This window comes from Cryptomeria japonica, chromosome 8 (assembly GCF_030272615.1).
Source record: "Cryptomeria japonica chromosome 8, Sugi_1.0, whole genome shotgun sequence".
Classification (NCBI taxonomy): Eukaryota; Viridiplantae; Streptophyta; class Pinopsida; order Cupressales; family Cupressaceae; genus Cryptomeria; species Cryptomeria japonica.
This window is the reverse complement of record NC_081412.1, coordinates 537,133,971-537,149,974: the sequence shown is the minus strand read 5'-3', so window position 1 is coordinate 537,149,974 and position 16,004 is coordinate 537,133,971. Positions and strand designations below refer to the sequence as shown.

Below are 16,004 nucleotides of genomic sequence, written 5' to 3'. Positions count from 1 at the left end.
GGTGGTACAAGAATCACAGAGGAACAAGCAGATGCTTAGGGCCCTGAATGCAACTTTTATTGCTCTTATCCTCAAGTGTGAGGGGGCTGACCGGTTAGGCCAGTTCCGCCCCATCTCTCTCTGCAATGTGATTTATAAAATCATCTCTAAGTTGATAGCAGATAGATTGAAGAAGTGCTTGGGGAAGGTTATCTCTGAGGAACAGAGTGGGTTTGTGGAAGGGCATCAAATCTTGGATGGGGTGGCCATTGCTACGGAGACCATTCACTCTATGGCAACCTCCAAGGAAAAAGCTATGTTTATCAAGTTGGATATGGCTAAGGCGTATGACAGAGTTCGATGGTCCTTCCTTCAGAATATCCTTAAGGCATTTGGTTTTGCGGATGAGTGGATCCAGTGGGTTATGAGCTATGTTACGAATACTTCTTTCTCTGTGCTTATCAATGGAGATCATACCGAGCTGTTTGGTGCGTCTAGGGGTCTTCATCAGGGAGACCCCCTCTCCCCTTATTTATTCATTCTCATGACTGAGGGTTTGGGGAGGCTGATTAAACATAATGTGGTCTTGGGTATTATTCAGGGTTGGAGATGGGGTAATGACTTGCAGCCGCAGTCCCATTTGCAGTTTGTGGATGACACGAATCTTATGGGGCTTGCTCGAATCAGAGAAGCTAATAATCTGCATATGGTCTTGGATGTTTATCTTGCGGCCTCAGGCCAACTGATCAACGAGGACAAATCTTCTATACTCTTCTTCAACACTCCTGAAACTAATCAAAGGAGGATTGCTCTTATCCTAAGATTCCAAGTTGTCTCCCTGCCCTTGAATTATTTGGGTATTCCTATATCTCTTGGTAATCCTCCTAGGGATTCTTGGCAGGGTATCTTGGATAAATTCCGCTCGAAGGTTGCACACTGGACTCATAGATGGCTATCCTTTGTTGGGAGGGCTCAGTTGATTCAATCAGTGGTTCAGGCTCTTCCGATCTATCGTTGTATGCTTCAAGTGGCTCGTAAGTGGTTCTTGAAGGGTCTGGATTCTCTGGCTAGGCAATTCTTATGGGCAGGCAATCTCTCCTCTTCAAAATGGAGCCTTGTCAATTGGGACTTGGTTTGTAGCCCGAAGTAGTCGAGGGGGCTTGGGTTAAGACAGTCTGTTCTTTTTGGGGAGGCGCTGGCGGCTAAACCGTTTTGGAGGTGGTGTGTGGAGCAAGATCGGAACTGGGCTAGAATTTTGGCCAACAAATATATGCAGAGGGTCCCGATGGAGGAAATCCCTAGATGTCCACTTGAGGGAAAGAGCTCTACGATCTGGTATACTCTCAAGAGGGGGGCTTCTCTCATTAAGGCATGACTCTTTTGGATTTGCAGGAGATGGGAAGAGGTACTTTTCTGGAATGACTTTTGGGATGGATATCCTCCCATTCTTGATTAGTTCCCTAACCTTGGGAACTTGTGCCAAAGGTTTTTGGAGGCTGGATGGTCAAGGGTGAGTGACTTCAAGGCTGTTTATAGGTGTGGGCAGCTGGATTTGGAGAGGTGGAAGACTCTTGATGAGTGGCTGGTTGTTGGGACGGAGGAAGAATGTGCGGAGCTGCAGGGCATTTTGGCGAGTAGACACTGTAGATCCCTAAAGGGTAGGGATGGGCTGGCTTGGTCTCCAAATCCTAATGGAGTGTTCACGGTGGCTAGTGGATACCGGGAATTGTTATACCAAAGATTTGAGGGAAGAGAGGTGAACTGGTGGAAGCAGGTTTGGAGTAATGTGTCTTGTTCAAAGTGTGATTGCTTTGTTTGGACTTTAGCTTTGAATAGATGTCTTACTTGGGACAATATCCGCAAGCATGGATATCTGGGGCCCTCTATCTGTGTTTTGTGTGGTAATGGGGAGGAAGATTCCTCACACCTGTTCTTCAAATGCCCCTTCTCACTTCTTATTTGGCATTATTGGTGGGGGGTATGGAAGCATCCTTGTATCCACGCGGATTCTCTGGTGGAGTTCTGGAGCAGTTTGGGTAGACCTTGTATCCTGTCGTCCTTCCTTCAGACTGTCTAGTATATTGGGCTGTCTTCATTCTGTGGTAGATCTGGCTCGAGAGGAACAAGAGGATTTTTCGTGAGGCCAGATTGTTTGTTCAACAAGTTTGGAATAGGATCATTGCAATGATCCGGGAGACTGTGGAAGCGAAATGTGAGGTGAATTTTCCTTTGGGTAGAGAGGAGGCTGACATTGTGAGTAGGCTTGGTTTGCAGGAGTTGTCTCTGGCCTCAGCTTGTGTCAGGAGGGGTAGACGGGCCACGAAGAAGGTGCAAAGGGGGGGAAGGTGGACACCCCCTCAGGATGAGTTTATAAAGATTAACACTGATGGCTCATCTAGGGGTAACCCAGGCCCTGCTGGAGTTGGCGGTGTTGGCAGGAATAGCAGGGGGGAGGTTGTTTTCCTCTTTTCGGTGCATAAAGGGTGGCACTCTAACAACTTAATGGAGGGACTTGCGATTCTCTATGCCCTTGAGCGTGCTTGGGAGTTGGGTCGAAGGAAGGTGATTTATGAATCGGACTCACAGATTGTGGTTAACTTATTGACTGAGCAGAGGGTGAGTGGGATTTAGTGGCAATTGGCAGGGATTGTTCAACAGATTCTCCAAATTATCTCTTTAATGGAGCAAGTGTCTTTTGTCCACATCCCTCGGGAATGGAATAGAGCAGCTGATTGTTTGGCCAAGTGGGCCTCAGAACATGGTAGGGATTGGAAAGTTGAAGGTTGGGAGCATCTATCCGGGGATTACTGTCGGGACCTGCAGAAGATATTTACTGAGGACATGGATGGTTATGAAGTTGGATAATCTGGGGCTGGTTTGGTGGTCCTCTTCTGGGGCCTTGGGGCTCTGGGTCTCTTTGTAATTCTTGATTCCGTTTTTCAATAAAGTTTTTACCCTTTTATTCAAAAAAAAAATCATCTAGTTAAGATTGATCTATTTCTCAATTTTTTCTCCTTCTTGACTTGGATCATGGATTTGATTTAATCCATGATATAACTTCATCTACTTTTGAAAATCAAATTTCTTTATCCCAAGGTTAACAATCATAGGAAATGAATGTTAGTAATTGATGTACACATAAAAGTTTAAATTGCATGTCCGTGATTGTGAATATATAAAGACATCATCTTGTGAGAATTTGATTATCAGTTATTAGTATTCGAATATCATACAATTTACACTTAATTGACATTATTCACAATTTAGTCTCAAATAGCATCAAATACAATCAATACTAATTTATTCAATTGAAAGATAATTGAAAAAACAAGTATTAAATTCAATTTTCATTAGATTAAACTTCAATCAAACATCAACATTATTACCCTCTTTTTATCTCTTTTATAATATTATAATTAACCTAGGGTCCTAATTGTTATTAGAGAAGTTTCATACTCTCCTCTATATACAACAGTCTCTCGCAATGTTATTTAGCACCACATTATTTTTCAACACATATATACACCCCCCCAAATCTTTTTTTTGTAGGTGTCACATGATAAACTCAATATTGGATAAAATTATGTCACTTAAATAGAATCATGTTGTGTGGATTAAATAATAATCTAACATCATTAATCCAATTTCAAAATCTATTAATTAACTCTATATTAAAATATAGATACCAAAATCCAAATATATCTAGTTTTTAGATTAACTCCAATTCTTTTATCAATTCTTAAATTAAACTAAAATCTAATTAAATTTTATCAACCCTATTTAAACATTGATTTAGTTACATTTTATTTCTAATCAACATTAAAACAAAAACAAAAATGATCAAGCCCAAGAACAAAGTGAGGATACAAACTCAATAGATTTGCACCATTCTTCTTCTTCTTCTTCTTCTTAGAACCCTTTTGTTCTTTTATCAATTCTTAAATTAAACTAAAATCTAATTAAATTTTATCAACCCTATTTAAACATTGATTTAGTTACATTTTATTTCTAATCAACATTAAAACAAAAACAAAAATGATCAAGTCCAAGAACAAAGTGAGGATACGAACTTAATAGATTTGCACCATTCTTCTTCTTCTTCTTCTTCTTCTTCTTCTTAGAACTCTTTTGAAAAACCCATGACAGTAGAGGCCATCAGTAATTGCCCAAAATATGTAGAGTAAGCGCCCTTTTGTGGAATTTTGAAACGCAGCAGCCTTATGGCAATACTCTCGTCCTTGCGCCATGCCAGACGTTCACAGTATCGTTTTTTTCAAAGATTCGATAGTAAGATTTCTCTTTTTATATTCTTTCAGCAGCTTTCCAAAGTTTTCTCTTTTTATACTCTTTAATCAGCTCTCTTATTCTATATGCGTCTCGAGTACTTTGCCTTTTTTTGACAATGTTTCGTATCCTATATTATATTACCCTTATCAAGATTCAATGGCGAGACTGCATTTTTTCTGTTGGGTCCGTTTTATAGAAAATTGAAGCTTAGAAGTGTTAAGGGAATAGACAGTTTAATGTTGGTCGAGGCAGATACTCAATTCAAATTTTACTCCCTTTTGTGCCCGTATGTCTATTTTTATGAACTCAGCTGTGCCATTATTAGTGCTGAGCTAAGTTCAAATGGTACAACTTATCGTGATTTTCTGTAGGACTTTCCTAAAAAATGGATTTTATATGGGAACCCAGTTGTGCCAAACATCCCCTGCTGTCAATGTGGTTAACAAGAGCTGTATTGAAAGGTTTGTTTCTTTAGATTTTTAGATATACTTACAGCTACATATTTTGAAAAACTCGAGTACAAACTAGTCAGTTACTGTCCAAATCTAATGAAGTTGCCTTTTTGGAAGACTCGGTAAACAAGATAGCTTCATATTGGGGTTATTATATTCTTATATTCTATGTATCAGTAAATCATTGTGGGTTAGTTTCTTTTTTGGGTCCAAGAAATCTTCAAAGATAGAATAGCTTTCATACTTCCATCTGTTTTCGGCAACCAAAGCATGACAATTCTTATGATGAATGGATTTTGTTGATAAGATAATTGACGTATTATTATTTGCATGTTTTTTAAGGGCAGCCTCATTTGCAATCAGTAAATCTAGCCATGAAAACTATGATTACCTTTTGTTGATGTGCGTTTTATGACAGTTCGAACACAGAATAAATTATTGACTAGTTTATCCTCTCTTGAACAAAATCTTCTCAAGTACTGAGTGCTAGGACCACTTCAGATAACTCCAAGGTTTATATATGTTAGGTCTTGACGTGTGGATAGCTTCAATGGTTGATGTGATTGTTGCTCTTCCAAGGAGACTTACTTAGTTTTTTTTGATTGGTAAATGTTTCATAATTTTATTAAAATATCGGGATTTAAGCCTCCCCCGAACCAAGTGGGGCTACAGTAGGGGAGCCCCATCCCCAGACCAACCGGGCACCAAAACACCAATGACCAAACCCATTAATAGGCCACACTAGTTTTGGAACTGCCCTTATCATGAGAGCGGAGGAGCATATTGAAAGAAGCATCCTCCTTAGTTCTCTTTTCACGCTTCCTTTTCACCTCAATCCAACCTTCCTCTTGACTCCCAGATTCCTGCGGCTCCATCTTGGTATCATCCTTAGGAGCCCGCCTTAAATTCGAGTTCCCAATCCCTACTTTGTCTACAATTTTTGCATGTGCATCGCAAAAACTTGCCTTTGGACTAACCCTAGTCCTTGCTCCTTGAATGTTTTCCTTGTTGGTGTTGCCAACATTCATACCGGTCTCAACACTGGAATCAACCAGAGCCCCAAAGCCACCATTAGACCTAGCAGGAGAGCACTGAGCATCCTTGGGCTTGTGGGTGGCATCGTTCTCCCGAGAAGAACAAGAGGGGATATCTAGGTCATAATGAGGAACAGAGGCATTTTTCCACCACGTTCCCTACTTAGATGAAATTTTCTGATCACAGCTAGCAGCAATATGACTTGTTTGAAAACAACGTTGGCATCAAAAAGGGATGCCCTTATAATCAACTGGTTGTAGCCACTCTCCATCTCCAAACTTCAAACATATTTTAGCAGGGAAGTCCTTTTTTACATCTATTTATACCAAAATATGATCAAATGTCATATGCTGTTTTAAATTGATCAATGGGGGATGACCTCAAGGTTTCGGTTGTCAGGTCTTGACTGCAGGATAGCTCAACAGTTGATGTGTTTTGCTGGAAACACAAAGGGGACCTACGGTTAGATAGAATTGGTTTCGCACAGGTTCCCTAAAATCTTACAGTCTTATTTCATCTGATTTGCTTTTAACTTGATGCTACTTCAGCTTGACTTGCGGGTTTCTTTTTAAAAAAGGGAAAAAGGGGGGATAAGGATAAAGAGTAATAAGAGCAACTAGCTAACTTAACTAAGACAACATATTTGAACACACAGACGAAAATCTTAAAATAACCAGAAATTACTTTGCCAGCTAATTAGCACAATCAGGTAAAAACCAGTGCAATCATCTAGGAACTTTGAATTTTCAAGCTGCTAAATACAAACGCTGGACTCTTACACCCATTCATTCAAATCTAACAACCAAACTTAGCACAAAATTGGGCTCAGACTAACCATGCAGAGGGAATAATAATCAATTATTTCCTAATGGTATGAACCAAGATTTCCATCAATTACATGCATAAACAAACTGTCTGAAAAGTAAATACAGCTGCAGAAATATAAAAGAGGTGGAGAAGAGGACCATGCACTCACAGTTAAAAAGACACAGCTTTAACATCCTTTAAAATTTGTATATATTTTGCCAGAGTTTTTGCAACAATCTTTAACTTTCTGCCTGGAATGAAGGAGAAACTAACTCCTTTATATAGAGTTCTCAAAATGGATGAATGGCCAAGATTAAACTTAGACAAGTGGGCCAGATTCATCCTCTAAACAAAGCTGCCCATACCCATAAATGGGAGGCAAAATATCAACAACAACCAAAAGGGTACTCAATAACTACCAAATATGAAGCTGCTCCAAAAAGTGCACATGCACGGAGCTCGAAATTTACAATAACTCTGGTAGTTAGAAAGAAACTTTATGTCTGAAAAAGTGCCCTCAAATTTTAAAAGAAACATATATTTTAGGAAAGCACTTTTTCCTTCCCCTTAATGGACTTTTTCTCCACAAACTTGTCCTCTTCATGCAGGTAACCTTCCCAAATGTCCCAGTATGCTGCACGTTCCTCCCGAACGTACTCTTGGAATTTTATACAAATGGGAAACAATTCCTCGTTAGGGGGAAAAGGAGGATTGCGCATTTTGAACTTTGTTCCTTCAAGATTAGAGTCGACTATCCCTAGTTGCTCGCGCCAATCCGATTGCTGATCCTCAAAGCGCAATATGTCTGAATGCAGCTTGCTGATGCACTCTATGTCCTCCACAGAGTATGCAGTTTTACCAGGCCTCAACTTGGCATCCCATCGTGGCAATACATCTGCATCCTTCATGGCATCCGTCCAACCAATGACCAGGGCCTTATGAACATCTTCACCGCCATTTTCAATATGGGATAGGTCCATCTCACATTCCTCCTGTATCCTCTTAATTGTAGCCGCCATGTCCATCTTCATGCAAACAATCCAATACCACTCCTTGAAAGTATCGATATTATGGGGATTTAGGATAGACTGGATTACTGGAATCCGAGTGTGAGTCCAAAAAAGGGCTCTCATGATTGGTTGAGCTAAGGCAACCACCTCCTAGATTTTGGCGTACTCCTTTTGTACCTCCAACATTTTGATCCATGCTGCTTGTATTCCGATTGCTACTTTGAATACATCACCAATAATCTTCTTTCCTTTCCTTTTAATGCTTTGGACCCACTCCCTGACGGCCATGGCAGTGTCACGCACTCCTTCAAATTCAGTTGTAGTCCTTTGCGCCAATGCCAATGGGGGAACATGGGATTCAACAACATTCTGCAATGGTTTCAACAGGTGATCAATGTACCCCTTAGCGTGCTCAGCACGAGCTTGATACATATCTCTCTTAGCGGTCATTTCGTCGAGTTGTTTGAGCATATTCTGCACGACATCTCTGAATTCTTCCCTCTCCTGCTCTTTGGTGGCTCGCCCTATTGGGATGGTCGCAACATTGTAATCAACCAATGCAATCTGATCTGTTAGTTTGTCTATAGGTGGGGTGGCAATATGAATCGTGCGGTTCCTTTGCTCATATTTAGTGATCCCAGAGTAAGTCTTTGACTTTTTCTTGCCTTTGGATTTTATTTCTCCTATTCGAGAGAAGATATCCTCCAGGTTAATTGGTGGCTTGACAGCTGCTTTCCGCTGCGCATGAGCAATTAGCTAGTCCTGAGGGATGGTCTATCCAGATGTAATTGCTAGAGTCCCACTCTATTCTTTGGAGGCTTTAGCCGGCTCACTGCCTACCTGCAATTGATCGGTAATAGAAGGAACAGATGCAGTATCCAATTCCTTACTCATGGCTGAGTTCTCTCCTACCTCATTGAACAACTGCCGGGTATCCTCCTGTAATGGTTGCTCCTCAGTTTTGTCAGGTTCCTGAGTCTCATCCCCTTTCTGTTCTCCCTCAACAGTGGTGTCATCCTTGTCGCCGCTATCCTCTTCAACTTGATTTCCAAGTTCATCAGGGCCAACGACCCTTACCTCTGCTTCTTGCTCACTTTGTGTCTGAGGATTATTTGCCTCGAATGCATCAAGATCACTCTGTGAAGGCGGAGCGGGTATGCAGTTAAGTTCAACCACATCATCCTCTGAACTGGGGTCCCTGGATGATGAACTAACCTCCGGCCTCCTGATGGGGATCTTTTCTCTCCTTGTTCTTTTTGATGTTCGAGTCCCTCTATTGGCCTTTGCTTTCTTTCTCTTCTTTTCAGGTTTCTCAACCTCTTCCTTTGGTGCGCTTGAGGTTCCTTCATCTTTCGAAGACTGGGAATTGAGACTACCCATTAGATTATATGTGAATTGGGTCCCTTCATGGGTCAGTCTCTCAATTTGTTGGGATAGCTAGTAATCGGTATACCTCCTTGGGGCTTCCATAACTGCCTCAAAATCTGTGATTGGGTCCTGAGTCCAATCAATGCCTGGCAAGGGGTTCTTGACTGCCTCAAATTCTCGGTCTTGCAAGCAATTTCCATAGTCTGTCGCTTGATCTGGGACCTGGCGGTACTCATAAAGCCGCATTTGCTGAACACTCAGCCTTGAATATTCACGCCGACGAACCTCAAAGTCATCTGAATAGTTGCTCCAATAATCCTCTATTGACGCCTTGGCTTTGTAGTGCATGCCATAGGCCCTTTTTGCCAAATTATCATGATCGAAGCACTTCTTAGGGAATGTTCCTGTAAGCCATAGGACGCTAATTCAGCAAACGACTCTTCAGCTTGCACCAAATTTTTTAAGTGCACATCAAGAGTACCCAAAATCATGGGGAAGGTGAATCCGGATTGCTCCTTATCTTTGAGTAGACTGCCTGCTGGGTGTGCCTGTCTTGCAACTTCCATGAGGACTATTTTATCTGACGGACAGCGTGGATACAAAATGGTGTTCCCTCAAAGCCTGCTATTTTGATGTAAGTGAACCTGGGAAACTGGATAAACCACGCACCATATTTCCGGATCAAAGTGATAGCCTGTTCTGAGAGCCTTATATGCAATCCTCCTTGCATTAACTTGACCAGGCGCATTGTAAAGGCATCATTAACACGCTCATATTGACCAATTGCGTAGGCGATGTTATTCTTTTCTCTTTGGGCAATGTCATAATAGTGCAGCTGAGGGTAGCATTCGTACACCTTCACCTGATTCGGCCCATTCCCGATCTCACCTTTCTTTATTAACCCCGTTAGCGGTTGGTGTCGGGCAAACATGTAGACCAAGTAGGAAGTCATGGCAAAGTGCTTTTTTTCTTCAAGCTCAATTAGCTGTGTATGGATATTGTCGCTGATGATCTGAGCCCAATCGAACTTAGACTTCCCAGCGAAGACTTGCTCAGTAAAGTAGAACATCCATTCCTCAAAAAGATTAGATTGAGGAAGTCCCATGACCCGACTGAGTAAGGTAACCATATCACCATACTCATTGTGAAAATCACTTCTGGGGGTCTTTTTACTGATTCTAATGCTCGGGGGTCTTCTTTCTTTGTACCATTCTTCATTTATCAATGTTTTGCACTTAGTAGGATTCCTGTCATAAGTGACTTGCACCTCATCAATAGTTGTAGCAATGGGATTATTTGGAAATGGGATATCAAATGCCTCCCCAAGGGCTCTAGGTGTGAAGTTAGCTAGTACTATCCCCTCAAGCATCACTAATCTGGTTTCTGGCTGATAATGTTTAGCAGCCTCAACCACTAATTCATAATTCTGCACGGCCGGAGGGAAACCAGCTGCCTGAGCAATACCACTCTCCATCATCCGTTTGGGCCTGCCATAGGCGTTTGGAGAGTACACCCTATTCCTGAAATCTCGGATATCTATATGGCCCAAATCCGTGTCTCCTATGTTCTCCCATACACTCTGGACCTTCGATTCCCTAACTCCTCCCCTTTGGTATTGGAACTTCATTTTCTCGACCTCGCGGGGAATGTTAGACTTGGAAACCCAAGACGTTCCAGTTGCACTAGGTGTCTTTGAGGATTCAACCGCCGATCTAGGCATCTATCCTGCACAATCGGACATGGATTACGAGATGAGATAAAGCAACAAAACGGGCTAGCCAAAACAGAGGATGACATTAGCGCTTAGAAATTAACGATCAACGGGAAAATGGAAATTTGAAAAAAAGCATGACATTTCAATAAATAGAGTCTGATCATCCGTAAACTAGATGCTATTTGAAGTAGAAAATCAAGTTGGTTTTGTTTAAATATTGCTGCTTGGAGCGAGTTTCAAAAATGCTACTTCTGATCGATTACGGCGGAAAGAGCAAACGTTCTAGCTTGTGACTCAGGGTTCGAATGTTTTGATGATTGCTAATCTTTCGAAAATGCACTTGGAAAATAAATGCACTTGGAAAAGAGTTTTGTTCAAGTTTAGACTTAAATTTCCAAAATTTCTCTAAGTCTGAAACTCCATTCTAAAGGCTGATTTCCCTAGCTGGTTGTTGTTGCATGCCATGCTTGATGTTTTCTAAAATCATAACCCACAAAGCTTCACTCTCGCACCCACTCTCTAACTTTTGTCTAACTATCATGACCAATTTTGCACAAATTTAATGACTTAAAGGAGAAAATCGAACTTACCTGGCGAATTAGGTGGTTAACCTCGCAATTTCTTCAAACCTCGGGTTTAGGAAAGGTGCTTGGAGATTTAACCTCCTTCGTCCTGCAATCTGAACGTCCCTCTCTTGCAAAACTCGGGCTTAAAGAGGTTTTCGGGAGAACTCGCGCGACTATGGAGATTTCGGCTAAGAATGACCCTGTGCAAATTCTGCAGCAAAAATGCCCCCCTCTTTGTGCGATTTCTTGAAACTGGGAGACTTAGGCGATTTTGCAAAGTTCTTTGTAGGTTAAGCGCCTTTCCTTCTCCATGCGATTTTGCATTTCGGTATGAAGGAGGTTTATGCAAATGCTAAGTTGAACGCCTTCCTTTCTTCCCTTTGACGTGACTTCGGGACTTGGGAGGGTCTTTTTAAAAGTTTAACACCTTTCTCACTCTCCCTAACTTCATGTTTTCGGCCTACGGAAGGCTCTTGCAAGATTTGAAGGGTTTAATGAAAATGCCCTTACTTTTCGTGAACTTCGCGCTAAAGGAAGACTTTGCAAACTTAGAAGTTAAAACTCCTTACTTTACACTTCCACAAACTGTTTGTTTTCGGCCTTAAAAGGCTTTTTTCCAAGTTTATGAATAACGCCTTTCACGCGATTTCACGTTTTCAGCCTAAAAGGCCATTTTTCAAAGTTATAAGAACGCCCTTTCATGCGACTTCAGGCTGAGAGGTCCTTTTGCAATTTTTGAAAGTCAAAAGCTTTACTTTTATTTTCCCGATTTCGGCCTAAAGAGGCCTTTTGCAAAGTTTTTAAAGTTTAGCGCTTTTTACTTACCTTTACATTTTCGGCTCCCGGAAGGTTTTTGCAAATAAAGTTAAATTGTAAAATCACCTCTTCCACTTTTTGTGATTTTCGGCCTAAGAGGCTATTTTGCCAAGTTTCGCACTTGCGGCCTGAGAAGGCTTTTGCGAATTCTTTAAAGTTTGACATTTTGCCCTTTTAGCCGATTTTTTCAAACTTATGAGTCTTTTTCTTGAAACTCGGATCATTAGGCGATTTTTCGAATTTGCATCTCCCTTTTGCAATTCAGCCAACTTAGCCGAAATTCAAACTTATGCCGAAATTAGTCTGCTTTGTGAGAATTTTGAACTTCAAATTATGAGACTTTTTGACATTTTCTCCTTCTTTGCATTCACGCTTCGCCTTGCAATCCAAACTAACAAACGCCCCATCTCTTCATATGATTCATGATTCAACCTTCTCATCACGGACGAGATCATGCTTGACATTTGATACGAACTCCTCAGGACTTAAGGAAGCGGGCGGGCTCACTCTCCTGCAGGATCATTTCCTCATACTTCTACTTGCTGCACTTCCATAACGAATACAAAAAAAAATAAAAATAAAAATCCCACACCGGGGGCGAGACGAAAACCAAAGCAAAGGGGGGGGGACCCTGTCGGCGACGGGGAGTGTGTGCAAAGCACAACACATTGCTTTATCATGTTGAACCCTTCGTAATGGCAAGATACACAAATTTGATACCACTGTAACATTCACCCTTGTTTCTGTTTGTGTGTTTTGAGTTGTTTATAGAAATAGACGAAGATGTGTTGTATATATATATATATAGACAAACAACTACTAGCAAGAGACTGAAAGTTCAATATATCATCAAACTTTGAAATACCCAGCTGATGAAATAACATTACGATGAAATATCAAACATACCCATTTGCTTTTTACAATTTTTTTTTTGAATATTAAGAAAACTAGCTAACGAGGAATCCAAACCCTAAATGCCACACTCCAAAATGCCTTGGAATCTACTCACAATCAAAAGCCTTGTGCTATGCAAACCTCGGCGACTCCAACCAGCTACAAACCATGCACAAAACTCTAGGCATCCCTTCTCAGTAGGCTCCCACGTCCCAGCAAGATTGTACGGCTAGCAAGAAGGAAACACAGCCAACAAGTAAGAAGGAAAGCTGTCCCAAAATCTGCAAAATATCTCCTCAATCCCCCTTTTCAATATCTCTCAAAACTGCTTTGTAAATCAGCTACTCATAAACTGATGATTTAATCAACTGTGAAGCCCAAATATGATTCCCGAATGAAACCACCAAAGAATCCTCTAGATTAGATCTTGCACTAATGTAGAGGATGTTCCTTGCAAGAGTTTTCTTCCTCACAAAGCCACAAGATGAACAAGTCTCCCCAATGTTGGGGCCACCTCAATAAAATTTATTAATGATTTATCATTTTGCACATTTAATTTTAACTTGGGCATCCATATAGTTTACATTAAATAAATTAAATAACAATAAAGTTAAATATTTAGTTCAACTTTATAACTTATCGTTATGTAAATTAATTACATTGGACCACATTAAAACCCGAAATATCAACATCCAATGCATCCACTGGCATTCCCAAAATAGAAACATTGTCAACTGGCCTAGTCAGTTTCCGTAATGTCCCTAGTGGGGAGTTGTCTATTCGATGATTAAGACCTGCAAACAAACGTTAGTATTCCCAAAATATGCTGGATAGGTAATCATGTGTGCTATTTATACAACTAGTAAAGATATGCTATTCTACATATTCAACCATTAAATGCTCTTTGATTTATTGCTAACTACACAAAAATAGAAACCTTCCTTAGGTTGATCTTACCTTGATTGACCCAACCCTCTATTGAGAACTCTTTCTCAGTTGGGACAACCTGGTAATATCTGCCTAAGGCCTCTAGAGGATCTCTATTAATGAGTGAACTCATTAATGCTCTCAAACCTGGCAGAGATCCCACCTCTGTTCAAGCTTCCCTATCTCTGACATATGCATATGGTTAACCTCTACAATATATATATTGCCTCTAAGAGATTCGTTATGAATCTCCCTCTGGATTCCTAAAAAGTGTTTAACGTGGCTAAGGTAACCATGCTTTTCACATTTAATGCTTAAGTTACCTGTGGATTCCGGAAATGGCGTATACCCTCTGTTCCTTCCCTTGTCACTAGGTTCTGGGGCGTCCGCACTGGGTTTCTTTCTCTGCGTTTTACTGGCAGTGGCCAGGCGTAGAAATGGCGACGCTCTTCCTAAGAGTCCGCCTGTGTGCGGGGCTATACGGCAAACACCCCGAGCTTTGGTCGCGTGATTGCCTTGTTGGTAGGGTTGGCGATTTCCTGGTCTTCGCACTTCCCACCCTCGTCCGTGCTTTCTCCTCCTTCCTGTCCGTGTTTGCCAGACGTGCTATTCATATGCTTTGCGGCCATGTCTTGTGGTCGTGACCTTTGGATGTCACGCTTTGGGTTTACTTGCCATGTTTGTTTTAATTCATCTTTTACGTGTATTCTTCGTTATACTCCTATTTGATTTATTATGATTGTTTATTAATCAATGCTTTTATTATTATCCACTACTTTTATCATTTAACCATTATATTTTAATATTTAATCTTTTCTATTTTATTATTATTTATTATTAGGTACTCTTTATTAAAAGAATCACGATTTATTATTTATTTACTTGATTTATAATACTAATAATTATTTAGTAAATATTATACAGATTATCATATTTTGGAAAAATGTCGTCGCATGCGAAAGGCAGAAGTAGCTTCTCTCTCTTCGACCAGCCCTTTCCTCTGCGAAATGTTTATCACGGTTATGGAAACCGTTTTGTGGTTCTGGCGAATGATGTTAGGGCAAATGAATTAAGTTGAGCTAAATCTCAGATCAAGAAGCAAGAAGCCTTTTTTGCTAAAACAAAATACCCACTGGTTGTATCGGCTAGGGCTTCCCTTCCTTCGCTCCAAGACAAGGATCAAAAATGGCAACCGGTAAGGCGTCGAAATAAGAAGGCAGAAAAACAAGTGAATTGCTTAAAGCGACATCCCAACCCAGGGTGGAAGGAAGGTTCTGTAAAACCTAGTCGAACAAAGAGTTCCACGGCTTCAGATATCAAAATGTTTGGTGGCAAATCCTCCAAAGATAGCCCCAATGGGATAACCATTGACATTGATTCCCATACATTGGATAGGTATCGAATGCATTGCAACAAAAGAATGTTTTTCGCACGATGGAAAGGCTGGGGGATCCTGTTTGAACAAATTGCCAACTGGGTAGCGTCTTCCCTCAATAACCAGGTAAAAATTGATATCCTCCTTGATCAATTCTTAGCTATTGAATGTGGTAATCAAAATTTTAAAAACTCAGTATTAAATAGGGGTTTGTCCGAGTTTAAGGGCTTAGGGTTTGATTGTTGGGAGTGGCAAACCCTCTTTCATCCGTCGCTGTTAAATTCGTGTATGGTCAATAGAGCCATATCTCTCAATAGAATTCCAATCGAATTAAGAAATAATGACTTCTTGAGAATTTTAGGGAATAAAATAGGCAAATTTGTTGAAGTTAAAAAATCTGCTTTAAGCTTCTTTAACAATGTTATGATTGTCAACATGAATGTAAACATTAAAAACATCGATTCAGTAACACTAAGGTATGAAAACCGGAGTTTACCTCTTGAATTACCCTTCTACAACGGTCCTTTTGAAATGGATAGACTAAGGAAAAATGCTTACCCTAAATTAATTACTGAACCGAGAGTAGCTCCAATTAAATTTGTGGACGGAGGAGGATTCACCATCACAGGTTTTAATAAACTCAGCACTAATCCTCCCTCTCCGGCTCTTCGTGGTCAGAAAGCCCTAATTAAGTTCCCATGTTCTCAGCCTCAACCTCCTCTACCGCCTGTCCCTTCCAAGGGGGACCCTTATAGAGGGGCTGGTAATTTAGAA

General features: G+C 40.7%; 1 protein-coding gene across 8 annotated transcripts in view; it reads left to right on the top strand.

The window, feature by feature from the left end:
* The first annotated feature begins 4,011 nt into the window (after window positions 1–4,011).
* The window catches only part of LOC131027668 (uncharacterized), a 279,605-nt gene continuing 267,612 nt past the window's right edge, over window positions 4,012–16,004 (top strand). For 2 of the 8 annotated variants that reach the window (XM_057957746.2, XM_057957742.2), the window contains exons 1-2: window positions 4,023–4,266; window positions 4,638–4,727. In XM_057957746.2, the coding sequence (XP_057813729.2) occupies window positions 4,652–4,727 (76 nt within the window). In that variant the 5' untranslated portion in view covers window positions 4,023–4,266; window positions 4,638–4,651. Of the gene's footprint in view, window positions 4,267–4,637; window positions 4,728–16,004 lie in introns of all 8 variants that reach the window. The other 6 variants (XM_057957744.2, XM_059209613.1, XM_057957741.2 and 3 more) reach the window with 6 other exon arrangements.